General features: G+C 39.4%; 2 protein-coding genes across 14 annotated transcripts in view; one reads left to right on the forward strand and one right to left on the reverse strand.

Moving 5' to 3' along the window:
• FUBP1 (far upstream element binding protein 1) overlaps window positions 1-4,530 on the forward strand; it is a 43,046-nt gene extending 38,516 nt beyond the window's left edge. For 4 of the 7 annotated variants that reach the window (XM_066623424.1, XM_066623425.1, XM_066623426.1 and 1 more), the window contains one exon: window positions 240-4,530. In XM_066623424.1, coding sequence (XP_066479521.1) covers window positions 240-248 — 9 coding nt within the window. In that variant the 3' untranslated portion in view covers window positions 249-4,530. The remainder of the gene's footprint in view (window positions 1-239) is intronic. The other 3 variants (XR_010794293.1, XR_010794292.1, XR_010794291.1) reach the window with 3 other exon arrangements.
• Window positions 4,531-4,660: 130 nt separating this feature from the next.
• NEXN (nexilin F-actin binding protein) overlaps window positions 4,661-19,595 on the reverse strand; it is a 39,194-nt gene continuing 24,259 nt past the window's right edge. For 4 of the 7 annotated variants that reach the window (XM_066623418.1, XM_066623421.1, XM_066623417.1 and 1 more), the window contains 8 exons: window positions 16,614-16,811; window positions 16,240-16,419; window positions 14,407-14,598; window positions 12,400-12,597; window positions 11,835-12,056; window positions 8,320-8,505; window positions 5,905-6,265; window positions 4,661-5,814 (listed from right to left, as the gene is read on the reverse strand). In XM_066623418.1, the coding sequence (XP_066479515.1) occupies window positions 5,801-5,814; window positions 5,905-6,265; window positions 8,320-8,505; window positions 11,835-12,056; window positions 12,400-12,597; window positions 14,407-14,598; window positions 16,240-16,419; window positions 16,614-16,811 (1,551 nt within the window). In that variant the 3' untranslated portion in view covers window positions 4,661-5,800. Of the gene's footprint in view, window positions 5,815-5,893; window positions 6,266-8,319; window positions 8,506-11,834; window positions 12,057-12,399; window positions 12,598-14,406; window positions 14,599-16,239; window positions 16,420-16,613; window positions 16,812-19,595 lie in introns of those variants that run through there. The other 3 variants (XM_066623423.1, XM_066623422.1, XM_066623420.1) reach the window with 2 other exon arrangements.

The raw sequence follows: 19,595 nt of genomic DNA on the forward strand, positions 1-19,595 counted from the left end.
GATAATTAGTAAATGAATTCATGCTCTCAGTTAACTGAAATTCTGTGTCTTTCTTTGCATACATTCAGTGTTTTTGATTAAAAAATTTCTCCTCCCAGGGTTTTTGAAAGCCATGCAGGAAGCCACCATCATTACATTAACCAATTTTTCTTTCTTAAAGGCTTCACTCCTGAGTTAGCACACTTTTAAAAAGATTTTCTTTAACTTTTTGTGTATCTCTTATGTATTTCTTCGCACAGGGCCAATAATAAGAAGTGGACAATACAGTTTCTTATGTGGGGGAAAAAACCTTTGTTAAATGTATGGATGCAGACGCCTTGATGAAGATCATAATTTTGTTTGGTTTAAAAAATAGTGTTTTTGAAAATGTACAAAATATCTATCACTACTGATAGGAGGTAATATTTCTGTGTAGAAATGGAAATTGGTTTGTTTTTAGTACATTAGTGTAGATGTACACATTCCAGCAAATGTATTTGCAACTATTATGTGGTCAATGCTTTGTGATATAAATGTACTTTTTCAATGTATACTTGATCACTTTTAAATGCCTGTTTTGTGCTTTGCAATAAATAATCTGAAACCTCCTGTGTTGGTAAGTTGGATATGTGGTACTCCAGAGAATTTAAGGATTTGTTAGCAATGCTGTACATGTACACAAGTAAGATTTTTTTTCCTTGAAAGTTTGGGCTTGATATTGGTATTCTCCCCTTGCAGAATAGTTATAGAAGGATCTCTTTCGTGATTGTATTTTGCTGTTCAGCATCTTGGTATCCTCCTCCTTTCTACTTGATTAAAATTTGCATGTATGTGAAGGTGTTTCTTGACATACTTTTCTGCTGCATTAACAGTTGAAATTTCTTTTTATTCATGACCACTGTCTCAGACCCATATAGCTGCTATAGTTAACCTTTTTTTATACGTGATTTAATTCTTTAGTGTATTTTTCAGGCATGTTATTGAGTTCAAATACTCTAGAAGTCAGAATGTGCTGAGCAAGCAATTTGCAGCACTTTGTTTCAGAATTCAGTGTAGCAAGGATGGTATGCATTTTTAGTTACCAAAACTGCATCTGTCATAGAAACATTGCAATCCTGGAGTGCTTAACAGAAAAACATCTTGCAGATGAGGTCTATTTTTAAATGCTAAAGATTAGTAATTAAGTTCATATTTTGAAAAATTTCCATAAAACATTTTGCTTGTAATAATTCATACTGAAAACTGGTATTCTGTTAAAATCCACTGTTTGCTTTTTTTGCATATATTAGATTACATGCAATACAGTCTGTCTTGCCATTGTCTGTTGAAGTGCAGGTTTGATCCAGCCAGTATAGAACTAGCTGTGTAGGGGTGAGGAGGACTGTGCTGTGTTATCATCCTTGATTGTTCCTTCAAGGAGCATTGCACTGTAAGTACATCAGAATGACAAAATGATGAACTGCAACAGTATCTTTTTGTCAGTGTTCCACATAATGCAAATGCCATACCTGTGTGAATATTATGTTGGAATAAAATACAGTGCTGGTATCTTAGAAAATTTTAACTGCTTAATTCAGAAGCCTAGGTGTGCATATATATGTATCTCTGTGTATTGAGCTTTATGGGTAAGTATTCTTGAGACATTTAGCTGTAGCTAAAGAAATTGTCATTTTTTTGTTAGGGTTTTAGAAACAAGATCTATTCAGATATAAACTTGTGCATTGTTAAACAAATGAAGTTTAAAATGCTTGTCAGAGGAAGTTGTTTTGTCTTTGGTTGTCTGCATGTATTTGGTGATATAGGTATATGCTAATTTTATAAACCTGTATTAGCCTTATCTTTGAAAAACCTTTTTTTGTTTTGACTTTACATGTAGGGTGGCTGCAAGAGAAGGATAAAATGAGGCTCAAATGAAATAGTTTTACTGCACAGTTAGAAATGCATTTTGTTGTACTGTAGAATCAGAAGGGAATTATTTTTATCCCAATTTAGGTTAGGATTTAAAGTAGAAATTTTGAAGAGACTGCTAGGAAGTTGTTAAATATATTTAGAGTAGGCTATAAAGTTTCTAGAGCAAATATTTTGCATGATTCATCTGTAGCTTATTGGAGAATGGTGTAGTTACTAACTAAACGGTCAAAAATTCACCAGATTATTTACCATTCACCAAATGGAGGCTGTTGATTTTGATTCATTTAAAGTATAAAATCTTTATTAATTGCAAACAGTGCAATTATTTATACTTCACAGTGCCTTCCCAGACCTTCCACCTTAGGTTCTGCTGCAAAAAGCACAGGTAAGCACAACCTAAGGAAGTGTATAAATACATATTTCAGTATATTAATGTTGTCCCTGTGAGATTTTTTTTGTGCTTGTGTATTCAAAAGCAATCTGCCAATATCTTTGCCCAAATGTATTCTGCTATTCATGGTTCCATTCCAGTGGAAAGACTGAAACAATTATTTACTTTTCTGGGTAAATGTGTACCTTTATTTTTAAAAGAAGTGGATTGCTGCAATATTTTTTTGAGTAAATCACTTTTACCATTTTTCCCTCAATAGCTGAGTTGTTACATGAATATAAAATACTTTTTCCAAGATACAGGAAATTCTTGGTCAGAACTTCAACAGCCTTCACAAATGCTTTTATAATGTAAAGGATGTTATACCCGATACTACTTATTCAAGCATACTGTATGTTTCTCTCATTCCCTAGACTGATAACTGAGTTTTAAGTTATACACCAGAATATAAGTAAAACACAAATTAATCTAGCTTGCGTAATTGATTTCATACAGAAAGAAAATTTAGACTTGAATTTTGCAGAATAGTGTTAGAAGGCATGTGTCAGCGAAATGTTAACAGTTTGGCAAATCTTTCCTTTGTATAGCAAATTTCCTACTTTCTTTTGCCAGTTTAAATGTTTTGTATATGGCTTATCTAGATAACTTAATTGATACAATTTTTCAGCTTATCTAGACAAGACTAAGGCAGTACCATCAGTTTGTTTTTCAGTTAATAAAATGTTCTGATTTTATCAAAAATCCTGCTTTTCTCTGCATCAAAGAAAAATATTCAAAAACACTGCCTTCATTTTCACACACAGTGCTGAAGATGCTGCAAGCACCAAATCATAGCTCATAAAATCAGGTCCTGAGATAGTTACTTCCAATAAAGAGGATTCCTTTGAGTGTATAGCCATGGTGAGCCGATGAGCATGAACCATAGAAGGGCTCCATGTAGAAGGTAAAATTGGCAAAACAATACCGATTTTAAATGTATCCCATACTTAATGGTGTAGGGTATAATTTGCCTGTTTTAATCGCTTCTCATTCTTTAAAGTGCTATCTGCTTGACCATAAATGTTCCATAACTTGTTATGTGGTAATAATACAAACCATCTCTCAGTTTACACTTTGCTAAATAGTCAAGCATCAATATGTTTTGCATTTCACGACTAAATTAATAGCTGTACTTGAATTCCCTCAAGCCACTTCTTTTTTTGTTGTAGTTTGACATGTCAGGTTTTGTTTTTATATGAGAACTAGGGTATGTGCTGATGAGCTTTATCCAGTTGGGTTTTGTTTTCACCAGTTTAAAACAAAGCTTATTTTTGCTACTCCATTTTTAATGAACTCTAGTTTAAATTGAAGTTAACTTTAAGGGAAAGGGATGTAAGAGGATAAAAAATTAAATTGTGGGCTCAGGAGATGACAGTTAATGCTTATTATAAAGACTATGAAACCAGTAATGTTTAAGTTTCTTGGTGTTCGTATAGGCATCTTCTTGCACTAAGTGTAGTTTTGCTGTTCAGTTTCCGTCTCAGATTTCTTTTTAGAAACATTAATTTTCCTTGAGCAATTCTTGTGCTGTGGCTGGAAAAAATCATTGCAGGTCTGCAACAGGGAATGCTAGAGTACCATGACTAGAATCAGAAGTGAGAGTAATGCATGCTTTAAAAGAATATCTTCAAATTTCAACTAACAGTAATGTTTACAGATCACCCTTGGAAGTATGTGCTCTGCTAGTTTTTAAAAAATCATTGTGTAAATTACACTTCAGTAATTTTAGTAGCTAGGTAGGCTGTATCATTCACTAATCATCCTCTTTCCTGAAAATATTTTATCAGCTGCTGGGAAACTTTTCTTTTCATAAGTTAAGAGTGTAGAACTTCTGGGTTTTCTTTGTGTACTAGCAGTTCATAAAGCAAAATGCTGAGCCCTGCAGAATGCATTCAACAGATCCAGTTTTCCTATTTGTAGTACCCTATAAAATTTGTGTTTATGCAAACTTGACCTTATATACATGCAAGATGCATTTTCGTCCTGAGATAGTGTTCTCTACAGAAACTACCCGTGTTTAAAAAGAAGATTGTCTTTAAAAGGCTCTGTGATGGGAAGTATCTTAGGGAGATGCAGCTTGGACATGAGGTAAATCAAATGCTTTACAGTATGTTGTGTTGAGCTTGCAATATTGACATTGTATGTATTCATGAATACACATTTAATTGTAATGTTTTTGTATGAGAATAAATGTAAACTAATGGGTAACACTTTGTGCCTTCTGTGTTTTCTTTAACTTTTTGGGTGGAAAATGAAGTGTTGTAAAAAAAAAAACAGTATTTGCTGCTCTAAAGACATTAATGGTCACTTGTTTGCACACAATCAAGCAAAATATTCAAATTATAGACTCAACATAGATTTATTAGCCTTCCAATTATTACAGAATAGATAATGTACGTGATCAAATTAAGAAAGCCAGTTATCTTGCATTAAAATGTAAATCGGTCATACTGGATAATTAAACAAGCCAAAATCTAGTTGAGGATTCTCTTCATTCCCTGCCTTCCAGTGCATATTATATAATCTGTATTTGAGTGTAGTTGGCTGCTTTTGATAGCAGAAAGCAAAGCTGTAAAATCTATTTGCCCTAAGCATATAAAAACTATTTTTGTAAATAACCATAATGAGATGATTCAATAGTTGAGTTATACAAGCTGAGGTTCAAGTTGAAAAGCCATCTACTATCCTATCAGAATGCTAAATGCTGCAAGTTTGGTTCAGTAATCAGAAGCAAAATGCTGGACAATGTCTACCTTCTAGTAAATGCAAAATGTAAGTCAGAGTTCTTTGAAATAAAACAACTGCATGTACACTTAGAAATTACAGAAATCTGCTTCCATGCCATTGTTAATTTTGATTTAATTTTATTAAAGCAAATTTTTTTTAAAAAAATTGCCTTAAACATGGGATAACTTAAATAAACCATTATGTTCTATTTTGACTACTCAATAGTTTTACTAAAAACATACTTTTGCCCACTCACAGCTACCAGAACCAAAGAATTGAGATTGGCTTGTATGTAGAATAAATTGGTCTTTAGCTGGGGGGAAAAGTGAAACTGTTTTTCATGTCTTTGGCCTAAACAGTGGTATGAAGGCCACAGTTACAGTCATGGTGTTCCAAGAAGCATGCTATTTATATGAAGTTCCTCACTAGACTTCTGGTTTTTACCAAACTGATGTGAGTTTTTAATGTTGACTTTTCCATCAAATCATATGAAAAGGAGCTTCAGTTTGCCAGATAGAGTAGCCTTGCCCCTTGAAGCAACAATGTGATATAAATAAGCAAGCATTCCACTGGTTGACCATTGTGCTTCAGTGAATCAAGCTTCTGTTGCCAAATGAGAGCGTGAACACTCAGGAAATTGGGTATTGTATTTCAGGAATGACACACACCTTCTTGTTGGCCCCACCACAGAAAAAGGGAAAGAGATGGATGCAGTAAATTTAAGGAAGGAAGACTCCAGAAAAAGTAGGATATTTAATAGTCATCGGCTAGAAGAGAAAAGAAAAGAGAGTTAAGAAAAGATCAGTAGGCTCTAGAAGAACTGAAGATTGAGAACTTAGAAAAACGCTAACTCTTACTTTCAATTGTGAGAATACAAGTGCTAGCTGCTGTTCCTCTACTGTTTACTGCTTTACACATATACTCTCCTTCATCCTCTGGGAACGTTTCTGGTAAGTAAAGACAGTATGTTTCTCCTCGCTCGATATATTGATAGTCCTCGCAGTCCTGCAACATTTCCCCTTCAAACCACCATGTAACCTCTGGCTTGGGTTCTCCAGTTATTTTAACAGTAAACCTTACTGGTTCACTATCCACAACAGACACATTTTTGAGAGGCTTCTTGAACCATGGAGCACCAGACCGTGCTTGCTGGTCTTCATCTTCATAAACTGATCCATTAACAATGCTCCCATCCTCTTCTTCCTCCTCTTCTTTTTTCTGTTTTAAAACAGGTTTGTTTTTTTTAAATGAATGGTTCACAGTATATCACATAAAGCAATGGTCTTCAACCTCTTTTGTGCCATGACCACAATAAAGTGTAAGACTGGGGATCTGCTGCCAGTCCTGCCCTCCCCTTGGGACCCTATCCACCCACCCCCTACCCTCACCTGTCCCATTTCCCTCTATTGATATGGCAATACCATTATTGAATTGAATCCAAGCCTTCTCTTGCACAGGCTTTGAAAGGTTGCTGTGACCCCCCCCCCCCATGAGGCTTTGCAAGCCCATTAGGGTTCCGTCCCAGGTTGAAAAACACTGACAAAGTATACTTGATATACAAAATATACTTACTACATTCAAAGTAAGTTGTATCGAAATGGAAACTGTTCCAAAGCAATTTGTTTGGGACATGAGGGACCACCCCAATGGTGGTCGACATTTATTCTATATCTCAAGTTTTAGATGGAAATGGGGTAGACCTGCATCACTGAACCAGTTAGCATTAGCCCTTGCAAGAACTTCAAGGCTGTTGCTTCATAATATTTATCTTCTGTTTGTGTGAACTAGTACCAATGCCTCTGGAGGCACTGGATCTTAGAACTGTCATGAAAAGAGGACACTTGCAATTCCATTTAGAAGGACGTGATAATCCAAATTGAATGCAGGCTTTGCATTTCCCTACTTTGTCCAAGATTAGTTTGCATCTGACCACTCAGTAGGAGTCAGTGAGAACACTATTATTATTTTATTATTATTATTATTATTATTAGCAGTATTTATATACCGCTTTTCAACTAAAAGTTCACAAAGCGGTTTACAGAGAAAAATCAAATAACTAAATGGCTCCCTGTCCCAAAAGGGCTCACAATCTAAAAAGATGCAAAGGAATACCAACAGACAGCCACTAGAACAGACAGTGCTGGGGTGAGATGGGCCAGTTACTCTCCCCCTGCTAAAAAAAGGAGCACCCACTTGAAAAAGTGCCTCTTACCCAATTAGCAGGGGTTAACTATCTCACACAACTTCAGTTTTCCCTGATAAAAGTTTGTTTTATCAACGTGAAACTGTATTTCTGCATAAACCAAGTTGGCTATTCACAGTAGCCAAGGACCCCGTGTAAGCAATTCAAGAGCATAGGAAGTTGCTGATCAGTTTTCCATATGAACAAATGACTATTCAGTTAGTCCTTGATATCCATGGTGGATTGGTTCCACAATGGCCTGCAGATACTGAAATCCATGGGGGGGGCAGGGTCACAGTGCAAAGGAACTTGCGTAGGGGCCATGCAAGGCCCTCAGGAGGTTATACCAGCCTCCTTGTTTCTTCGGAATACCTACAGGCACAACTGAGAGCTGCTTCTGGTTCACAAACACAACTTCCAGTCACGTCCAGGAGGTGTTCTGAGGCCAGGGAAGGCCCATAGAGTGAGCTGCAGGCAGTGAATATGACTGAACTAATGTGCCCACAGGTTCCAAGAGTGGACAATGAGCATGTCAACAAGTCCCAGAGCTGACACAGTTGGGGAGAGGGGAGAAGATGGTTCGTGTTGCAAAAGGTAGACCCTTCCTCTACACAAAGTTACCCAATCAAAGGCATTTTTGCTAGAACACAGACCCCCCTATCTGCAGGGGATCCATTCCAGGGACCCTGTCCTCCACACCCATTAATGTAGTTTAGATCCTTATGGTGGTGAAAATGATCTTCCTTTTACAGGTAGCTATAAGCATTCAAACAGCAGACAGCCTGAATGCTTGAAAAAACTAGACTGAGGTTAAAAGGAAGCCATTAACTTCCTATTAGCGTTGATCTAATTTTTTCAAGTGTTGGGGCTGCCGGCAGCCTGCCTGCATGTCACTATAAGTTTGAATGCTTATAGCAACCTGTAAAAGGAAGATCATTTTCACCCCAGTAAGGATTTATACTGTGTTAATGGGCATATTGGGGGTCCTGGATACGCAGATAATTGAATCCACATATACCAGATCTTCAGATAAAGGAACCAACTGTATATAGAAACTTGGTGGTCTTAAGGAGCCAAGAATATTTGATACCTTTTGTAATGCTGCATCAATTTCTTTCTGTTCAAATTGCATGCGTAGCAATTTTTGCTCTTCAATTCTTCTCTGTTCTTCCTCTTCTCTTGCCTTTGCCATTTGTTCAAATCGAGCCTTCATGTCAACCTTGTGCGTAAATGGAGCTTCAGATTTTGTGGCTGGCTTCACATCTACTTCATCTTCCTGGGAAGGTTTATCAAAAGCAAAATTGAGAACAGCTTTTTTAAAGATACTTATTTTAATTAAGATTCTTGCAGTAAAGTTTAGAGTTTGAGGGCAACTGTACGACTTGCATAACTACACTTATTGAACAAACATTAACTTAGTGTCAAATTGACTGCCAGTGACATCTTTATCACCCACTGTATGTGAACTCAAGTATGGTCATTTGTCCATGGAGATATCAAATTAGGATACTGGAGAAGACAAGAGCAAAATAAAATAGTTACTGCTGACAAGCTTTCCTGAAACTATACACCATGTGCAAGAACATAAACAGACCAACAAGGTATGTTGGGAATGTACTCAGGGGGTGGATTGTTAAGAGTTTAAAGATGTACCATATATTCCCATGTATAAGTTGATCTCATGGATAGGTCAAGTGCAAGTTTTAAGCCAAAAATAATGGAATTCACTACGACTCATAGATAAGTTGATGGTAAAACTTAGGAGTATATGCAAGTCTTTGAATTAGATCAGTGTTTCTCAACCAGTGGTACTTGTACCGCTGGTGGTACTTGAGGTGGTGTCCCATGGTACTCAGGACCTCCACTGCCTGGCAGCAAGACCAGCAGCGCAATGCAGCAAACAGTAGTAGGAGGCTTCACTCGGCAGGCAGAGCTGCAGCGTGCGCTTTTTGCATTTTTTGCTCAAAAAATTCTTCCCATCTGCCCGGAGCCTCTTACTGGTGTTTTGTCATGTTGTGTCTGGCCTCCGAATCAGGAATTAACTGGCAATGACAGTGTTGCCAGTTACATCTGGTGGTACTTCCAATAGATGGACCATGTGAAGTGATACAGCAGTGCACAAATGTGAATTATATATTTTTGTCTAATTTTACTATAGTTAACCCCCCCCCAACTTATCCAGGGGTCACAGAAAATTCCGTGATTTTTTGCTCAAAACCTGCCCTCGACATATCTGTGAAACTGACTTATACTTGGGTATCTGCAGTAGTTCTGTTTCTGTCCCGTTTCAGAACAAAAAATAAACCAGCTCTGTTTTTTTCCCCCCCACATGTCCCGCTTGTCAGTCTGGTCTCTCCCCACCCCACCAAGCAGCTGTTTGTAGAAGCTGAGGAGACCTTACTTCACTCACCAATATATGTCAACCAAGGTTTTCAGGGTCACATTGAAGTTAAATGTTGACTTACACAAATATATCTGGTAATCTAGAACTTTGTCTAAAAAACATACAGCTGATGTGAAAGACTGAAGCATCTTTCACTAGAAGCCTCAGCCTGCTGCTGATGTACCCATTATAGGCACTGTGCGTGCTAATACAAAAATGGGTATATTTTCTTCCCCCTCCAAGGCCACAATGGTTACAAACATTTACTATTGGTCAGGAAAACAAGAAACCACCATGGACCTCCCTCCTAACAGACACAATGTGGTAGTGGTTCTAACAACGTCAAGGGGGAAGTTGGCCACTTAGTTTTGGAGGTACAGTAGAAGATGAGAAGATCTGGGTACGTATACAGGTAAGCACAAGCATTTTGGCATTGGACTGTATAAATCCCTAAAGAGGGGCTTTTGCAGAAACATGAACCTGACCTTTTTGCAAGAACTAGCTACAAAGGTAGCACAACATATAGGGCCTTCTACCATAAGATACCAATCACTAGTTCCCTTCTCTCCTCCCTACAAGAGCACGCACCCCCCCCACCCCCACCAGTACAGTCCCTCCAAAGCGACCAACCAAGCAATCAGTACCAAGAGTTTGTGTAAATGTGGAGAAAGAAAAATCAAACATTGATGACAACATAAATTGGAACAGACCTGAATTAACTATTGAAAATAATCCTGGGCCTTTTTTTATCCTGAAAGAGGAGCATGTTAACAATATGACTTACAGATTACTGTCCTGTGGACTGCACAGAGAACACTACTACAGGTTGAGCCTCATTATTCCTGTGGGTTCCCTTCCAAGCACTCAGGTGGGTGGCAAAAACTAGCAAATCCAATTTAAAAAACACAGCTTCTTTGCTGTGATTTAAAAACAGCCTTGCTGACCTTTGTGATGTAAGATAAGAGTCATTAAGTAGACAATCCATCAATCAGTCCTCCAAATGCTTCACTCAGCCCCTCCCTTCACCAATGCAAAGTGATCACCTTTCTTTCACTGCTCAGGGGGAAGGAAGGAGTCTCCTGGAGAGAGAAGGATTGATGGATTGTCAGCCAGCTGCTCTGTCTCATTAAGAAGGCTATTGTTAAAGGACTGTTCAGTTTTTTAAACATTTTTCCCCTTCTCCAGGGATCAGCGCATTCCTTCTCATCTGCAGGGGCCATTCGTGTTGAGTCAAATCTGTGTATAAAAAATCTATGTATAAATAGGCTGGACGTGTAATTTGAAATGATTCAATTTTATGGGAATCTACAGTATACTTGAAAGTGAAAAGGAACTATAAGCTTCCCTAATACTAAAGAGGAATAGGTCATAATTAAAAGATTGGAGGTGGGGACAAAAGATGTGCTACATGGGCACACACTTCTAGGATGTTCTTGCATTCTTGGGCCTAATGCACACACAGTTTACCCTATAGGATGATCTTTATGCAGGCATAATCTTTCATGTGAAACATCTACCTACATGGGTGGTACCACTGCAGTTGAAGTCACTGCATGGAGGTGATTTCACTGTGTTGCATTTCAAGCAAGAAACATGCCTCTAAAGTCCAGTCCTGCAATCCCATCTCTTCCAGACAATATGGAGGCAGAATGGAAGTGCTGCCAGAGATGGAATGGATTCATTAATGTTGCTCATTCCACTAGTCTCCAATTCAAAGCCTGCAAATAATGTATGTATGGATATCAGATATGGTACAGACCTAATGATAAAGATGTTGAAGGAATGCTTGTGAGTTCTAGATTTTCTATAGGAAGAACTGAAAAAAGGGGGCTGGCATCAGCATGTTGGAAGTTTAAATGACAACATATGTCTTTTAGTTAAAAAAGTGACATTGATAGGAATATTTGCAAGTATATGATGTTTGTCTGATTTTAAGTATGCTGTTTTCTCCTGAAGTGCTTTCAATTTATTTTCATCTAGACTGTTGCACAAAATCAAAATAAATAGAAAGGAGGAGCAAAGACAGCTAGCTGTAACTTTTAGTGTTACTAGTGCTAGGACTAGTGTCCTTTTTTCTGGTGTTCCCAAGAGGTCTTGATAAAGTCTGTGGAGGGAACATAAACTGCCTTAATGGAACTGTGGTATCCTGGGGCAAGCTTCAACTTGCTGTCCATGCCAAGATTATTAAATACCATGACACGAATGCTACAAAACTAACAAACCTCTTGAAATTTCTCTGCTTCTCTTTCTTTTATTTCCTGATCCAGAGCTCTCCTCTTTGCTCTTTCTTCCTCAATTTTTTTCTGTATTTCTTGTTCAGACAACTGACCAATTTTTTCAAACTTTTTCTTCAAGTTCTTTGCTTGAATGGAGCCACTTCTTTTTAATCTTATTAGTTCCTCATATTCCCGGCTAAGCTCAAAGGTTTCACACTCCTCCTCCTCCTGATAAAAGAGAAACATGCCACAAGCATACTGTAAATGAAACAGATGCAATTTCTAAACAGTGAAACCAAATGTATGTGCCACCTTAACCGAGATCCCTGTCATGTGCATTGCATTAATTTGAGTGGGAGCATTAAGTTACGTGAATCTACAACTATCTCATCCGGTCTGCTGCTAAGTTTTCAAGTCTAGTTAGCCATCTCCCAACTACAGTTTTCAGCCTCTAACTACAAGCTTCTGAACTCTGTGCATGCTTTTCTCATTCCCTGATTTATTTCAAGAAGTGGGCAACTCCAAATGAAAGCAAGAAAGGCAACTTTGGCTAAAAAGCAAAATCAGAGACCTCGCCCATTTCTTGTCTGAGCTGCTCAAATTCTTGCTTTTCCATTTCCATTTTTTGTCTGCGTTCTTCTTCTGTGCGTCTCTTTTCTTCTTCCATTTTTTGTCTCAGTAACTCCTCAAAGTTAATTTCCAGTTTTCCAGGTGTGAGAGATTCTTGAGATGCAGTTTTTGATAACTGTGTAAGCTCATCATCTGAAGTCTGTTAGAAAAAAAAAGTATCATTTCACTAATTATATGGATACTTGTATGTTTAATCTATAATTAAGTTACTTAAGTATTCTAATCTGAAGTAACTTGTTATCTGTAATTTAACCATAAATTATATGGACTTGTGATCTGTAAAAAGCTTTAGGAAGCTGGCTCTTACTGAGCCAGACTATTGGTCCAGCTAGCTCAGTACACCAAGGCAGGCAAACTTTTCAGCTTGATAGCCTCACTGAGATATTGAAATTGCACACATAATGTATATTTATTAAAATATTTTCTTCCTTTCTCCTGTACAAATCAATTGTATATTGTGTTCAGTTCTGGTCCCCACATCTTAAAAAGGACATAATGGAACTAGAAAAGGTGCAGAAGAGAGCACCTCTTTTTTTCCCAGCATGCAATTTGTCTGTGGAACTCCTTGCCACAGGATATGATGATGGCATCTGGCTAGATGCCTCTAAAATGAGTGGACAGATTTATGGAGGAAAACTCCATCACAGGTTACAAGCCATGATGGGTATGTACAGTCTGAGAATAGCTGGTCGCTCATTATAAGGGCTGGGTAGGAATTTTTTTCTGTAGGAAAATTGTAGGAATTGTCATTCATTTCTGAATTGGTCATGGATAGTGGTTTTTTTTTTTTTGCCTATTTCAGGCTGGTGAGGGAGGGAAGGTATGTTCAGTAGGTTTCATGCATTAAAAATTGTCACTGAGTTTAATAAAGTAGCACAAATTAAACCCAAGTGCAATCTGATGACTTCGTTGGGGGGGGGGGGTATGAGGATCAATAGAATGCCAGATGCAGGGGAGTAGCAGCGAGATGCAAATATCTTATGGTCTTATGTGCTCCCTGAGGGCCGCTGTTAGATACAGGAAGCTGAACTAGATAAGCCTTGAACCTGATCCAGTGGGGCTCTTACGTTCTCCTGAAAATGAGGCACTCAAGGCAGCTAACAATTCATGTAAACACAAAATATTTGGCTATTGAGACTTCCAGCTTCTGGTTACTATCCAGGTTAGTGTCCTGCTTGCATCCTGGTCTTCCAGTCAAGTGCTTTGCACAGCTAGGTGCACACCATTCAAGTGCATAGCTTGCCTTTCCCTGACAGTTGTGTTCCATCAGGCAGTTGTCAACAGATCTTGTAAGAGAGGCAGCTACAATTGTGTCAGAATTATCTTTTCTGCTCCCTCCCACTCATAAAATTACCAGCTTTTTCTGTCATGTGCATGTCATCTCGGAATACCTGCAGATTTACTTCAAGTGGGCATGCTTAAAATTCAATAAATTCTAATTCTAATAATCTGAAGGCAGAATCTGTCCATTTCTGGCCTTTTGCAGACAATGTCTCCTCATTCTTCTGCTTATCTCCATTTTATCCTGAACTATCTATCAGTGTTTCTTAACCAGTAGTACCTGAAGTGGTGTCTGTTGGAACCCATGAGACCCTTAGACCCCTGCCACCTGGCAATGAGACCAGCAATTCAACAAAACAAGCATCAGTAGAAGGCTCAGCTTGGCAGGCAGACCTTGAAAAAGCACTCCAGCTTGCCTTGATCTTCTTACCAGTATTTGCATGTGGTCTTCCAATCCAGAAGTAACTGGTAATGACATCATTGCCAGTTTTCTGGTGGTACTTCCAATAGGTGGACCATGCTAAGTGATATGGTGGGGGACAAACATTGTGAAACGCTAGTCCATATGATCCCAGTATTTTGATACTGTCTCCCTGAAGAATGCGGTAAGCAAATAGTAATTTATAAACAAACCAAAACAATGTGGCGGTTGACCTACAGTTCTTACCATGCTTTTTCTTGCCTCAGCAAATGCCCTTTTCTCCTCTTCTATACGCCTTCTGGCTTCCTCCTCTGTCCTCCTTTTTTCTTCTTCTTGCCTCTGTCTTTCTAATTCCTCAAAGCTAAGTATCAGTTTCCCAGGACGGAATTCTTTGACAGAATTTTCAGTTTCACTATCATCATCATCATCTTTGTTTACCTTTAGAGAAATCATTAAAAAAATATTTTTAGATCTTTAAAAGCATGTTCAAAGTTAGGGCTAGTTTAGGAGATTTGGATCCAGAGACCCATAAGCAGAATGGAGCTTTCCAACACTTTCCTTCAGAACCTTCCAAAAAACTGATCCTATAGTGTGGGGGGATGGCATGAAGTTCATGGAAGAAGACCTTAGGTACAACTCTAGGTAATCACAAAAAATAACATTTTACAGAACAAAGAGTGATAAAAGCTTACCGTGAACAATAAAATGACAGTGCTCAAACGGCTATACCACAGGTGTTCCTGGAGGGGAGGGGCAAAACACTAAGTTTCTTCAGGTACTTGGCCACCTGAACCTTACCATCAGAGCCAGCTGAGACTGCAAAAGCTTTTACTTTTGCAATAGCAGCTGGCTCTGATGTCAAGGAGGAGCAGCAGCTTTACACCAGTGGCCAGGTGCCTGGAAATTTTTTTCTTGTTTTGCCCCCTACCCTCAAGGAAATCCAGTGACCTATACAGCCAGCCCAATCTTACTAAGGACTTACAATGTTAGTCGCTACATTGTACTAAGGGACCTCAACCACAAATGGCTAGAGGCCCAGTGTCCATGCTGTTGGCTCCCAGATACCACATCAAGTAGTTTATTATTCTTAAGCTGTCTGGTTGCACCCATCCACCATAGTATGCAGTGTGTGCTTGGACAGACAGCTGCATCACACAGGATGGTGAGGAATAGGATTGGAGCATTACATACTTTGGATTCATGGGGTTTTTGAAATGAAGATGGCAGCAAAAGTGACTTTATAAATGTTTCTGTCTCCAATTAGTACAACCTTTGTGTTTCACCAATCTAATTAATGGGAAAGACTGTACATCAGGGTCTTACAGCACTATCCTATGCATGTCTGCTAAGAAGTAAGCTTCATTAAGTTTAATAGGATTTATTCCAAGGTAACTGTGTACAGGATTGCAGCCTACGGGCGCAATCCTAGAATTTACTTGGGCTGACGCAAGTCCCTTGTGCCGGCCCAGGAGTGTCGGAAAAGTGCCATAAAGCACTTTTGTCCACTCAGAGGGAAGACAGGCCAGCCCACAGACATGCGCCGGCCTCCCTCTGCTGCCGTGAGCCCCAGGGAGAGGCTGCGTTGCGTCGGCCAAGCTCAGCTGACTTGGGTTGGGGGGGGCGTGGAAAGTGCAGGGAGGAGGCTTTCCGGGCGGAGGGAGGTGGGTGGCGGTCAGGACTGTGGACGGGAGGCCGGAGAGCGGGGCCAGGATCTGGGGGTTATGCTGGATACTGACCCCGTTCCTGGGCAGCCCAAGGCCATCCTGGGCTGCTCAGATTTGCACCACCTCATCAGTTGGTGCAGATCCGAGTAGACCCATTGGGGCCGCTGCAGCACAACATGGTAACGTTTCCCTTTGCCTTGGGCTGTATTGCTTTGGGCCTCAAACTTGCGCTGGATGCAGTTACTTAATTAACGTAATATATTTCTAAGAAATCTAAAAGGTAAGAGCTCTGCCATGCTCCCCTAAAAAGCAGCAAAACAAATCCCCAGAAAAGTAGCAATACAACATTGATTTTACTATATCCTCCCTAATAAAGACAGTCTTGTTCTACTCTGGAAGGTTGAAGCATGCTTACCATTTGTTGCCTTGCTTCCTCAAAGGCACGTTTTTCTTCTTCCAAGCGTTGTCTTGCCTCCTCTTCTGCTTGTCTCCTCTGATTTTGTTGCCTCTGTTTTTCCAGTTCTTCAAATGTTAATTTCACTTTTCCAGGAGAGAGCAATTGTTTTCCTTCACTCTCTTGGCTTTCATCTTCATCCTATGTACCAAGTTTATTTCCGAAACTTAAATCCTCATGATATTAATACGTGCAGGCTATGTGTGATTAATGCATGCATCTTACTTTGTCCTATAGTCCTAAGCCCCTTGCCTAGAAGAAAGTTCCATTGAAATCAATGGGACCTACTTTTCAGTAAGCATGCTTAGGTAAAGGGTTCTTCCCATTTTGCTTACCACATCTGGTGAAAAATATTTGACTTCCCTGAGAGCCTGCTTTTCCTGTTCATATCTCAGTCGTTTCTCTTCCTCATGCTTTCGCCTTTCTTGCTCTTCTCTCTCTTTCTCTAAGTCCTCAAAACTTATTTTCATCTTTCCAGGTGTGTTGCTAGGTTTTACGGGAATGACTGTCACTAGCAAGGAATCATCACCTTCCTGTTGTTAAAAACAATGTTACCATGAACATTTGGTCATTTGCCTATGAATATTTGCACTTCCACCAAGATGTTCACTTTTTTCCTTTTTTTAAAAGGGCAGGGTAATGATTTGTTGTCACAGTAAACACCATCTTCCAGTGGTACTAATAGCCTTTAGATAGCAAACTTGATATCAGAGGTTTCAACTCAGGGCCTGGTAGGCAGACATTTGTAAGAAGCTTGATCATATTTCATACCTGTGTAACATTTCCAAGTGTTCAAAAGACTTAAATATATGATCTTGTGATTCGTACAGCCACCACAATTATCGTCCCCAAATGGCTGAGTGGAGAGAGAATGGCTTGCCAAAAATACTACCAAGTTCAAGACAGAGTTGAGTTTCAAACCAGGGGCCTCCCAGTTTGTAATGCACTCTGCTAGCCAGTACACAAAACCAGCTTACACAATTTACTGTGATTACTGAAATTATCTAAAGTGTCCCTAACCTGAACTAGTGCAGCCCCAAAAGCATTGGTTCACATATGAGGAATAGTCTGCATGAGAATAAGTTGTTTTTTGGTTGTTTGTAAAGTGACTCTCAAGGTATTTCTTCTCAGAAGTTCAGCCTGGGAACTGAAGGCTAATATTCTTGAGATCTCTTAAATGTAGCATTGCCCAAACTATTTCAAACATTAACAATTAGCCATAAGTCTGGTACCTACCTTCTCCAAATGCTAATCTGGGTGAAGTGCATGAAGTTTGAAAGGATGCTCCTCAAACACAGAAGTTATTAGGTATGTTTCTAATAGATCTCCTTGAAGGATCAGGAATTCCCCCCCTTTCTCTTCCCAGGAAGAGGAATTCTCAGGTAAGATATTCCCATTTTATCACACTGTTGCTAGGATGACAGCATTACTTCAACTTTCCTTATGGGGTATCTCACCTGCCAATCTCACCTTCTTTCTCACATCTCAGTTCTTGCTTCAAACCTCCTCTGTAAAAGGTTTTTATGGTGGGTGGGGGACAAAACACCAACCACACTGTGTGCCACAGGTCTGTCTGTCTGTCTCAAAGCAACAGAGGGACACGGGCCAAGTGTACTTGCTGGTGCAGCTGATGCACCATTGCAGGGATTCTTCTGTCCAGTCCCATGTGCCACTGTCATAGCACAGTGGAACTGACTTCCGTGTTACAACTGCTCTCCAGAAAACTGTTTGCACATGAAAACCAATAAGATATCTGAGAATTGTTAACTTCATTTAGGATCACAGTCTGTAAATCAGCTTCTTAAAGAGTACTTCAGCTTAACAGACCAAGGTGTTGCTGTGCATTTGGTTAAGCATGATTATGCAAACTGAAGTTAAATACATAACTTATTGTTACTTAAATACATTAATAGTTAAATGCTATGTATTATGTTTGTATCTTGCCTTTCCATACCCCCATTATGGAGCTCAAGGCAGTACATAACACACATATATGCACTTGCTAGGCAGTTTCTCCTCTAGGGACCTTTTCAATGTCAGGGCCAAACAACATGTCATACTAAGCTGCTTCAAACTGCAGCATTAAGCTCGTGGAAATGTTGGTGGTGGTGGGAAGGCAATTTTCAGGTAGAAAATAGCATAAGGGGAAAGAGCTAAATTACCTCCACTACCCCCCCCCCAGCTGTGGTCCTGACTAGGTTCCCCATGGCTAATTTTTGTGTTTTAACTAAAGACAACAATAGGTCCATTTCTACTTTAGGATACGTTAGGTTCACCTCCTACTTCAAATCCTTCAGTTAATAACTGCCCAATCCTATCCAATTTTCCAGTGCCAGGGAAGTCGTGCCAATGGGGCCTGCACTACATCCCATGGTGAGGAGGCCGTCACAGAGGCCTCCTCAAGGTATGGGAACATTTGTTCCCTTACCTCAGGGCTGCATTGCGGCTGCACCGGTGCAGGAAAGTTGGATAGGATTAGGCCCAAACTTACCATTACATGTAGTTTGGCCCTTAGTCATTTGATAAGTAGCTAATTGCTTGAGTGCCCTAAAACGTAAAAGACTCTGCAATGGTAAATAGTTTTTAATACGAGGATTTAAAAGGTCTCTTAGAGATTTCACAAAGTACTTTCTGGAGCCACATATATTCAATAGCTTCGAAAGCCTAATCCGAAGCAAGTCTGTTCAGAAGAAACTGTGGTCAAAAGAGCCCATGATGTTTCAGCTATTCCCTGGTATCCTTGCCTGGATGCCTTTAAGAGGGGGTTGGACAAATTTCTGTAGAAAAAGTTCATTACGGTTTACAAGTCATAATAGGTATATGCAAGCTCTTGGTTTTAAGAGGCAGGCTGCCTCTGAGTGCCAGATGCAGGGGAGGGCACCAGGATGAAGGTTGTGTCTGTTGTCTTGTGTACTCCCTGGGGCATTTGGTGGGCCACTGTGAGATACAGGAAGCTGAACTAGATGGACCTTTGGCCTGATCCAACAGGGCTCTTCTTATGTTCTTATGATAGCAGTTCAGTCAGTCTTTTGGCCCAGTTGCAAAATTATAAGCAATAGGTTGTTTCCCAAAGACACCACTTGAGAATGCCCTGTATATTACCCCAGAATAGCAGATAACCAATCGGAAGTAGATACACACTGTACTCCTATAAATCAGATGAGGAAACAGAAATTGGAAATCTGGCCTTTACATATGCAAAAGTAGAACCCATTCCTTATTACCACAGGAGAGGAAAGCCAATGGCAAAAAGTCAGAGAAAAGTCAGTATGTAAACAGGTAGGAAAATACTAGCAATTCTGAACTTACATCTATCT

Source organism: Tiliqua scincoides, chromosome 4 (genome assembly GCF_035046505.1).
Source record: "Tiliqua scincoides isolate rTilSci1 chromosome 4, rTilSci1.hap2, whole genome shotgun sequence".
In the NCBI taxonomy this organism is placed as follows: Eukaryota; Metazoa; Chordata; class Lepidosauria; order Squamata; family Scincidae; genus Tiliqua; species Tiliqua scincoides.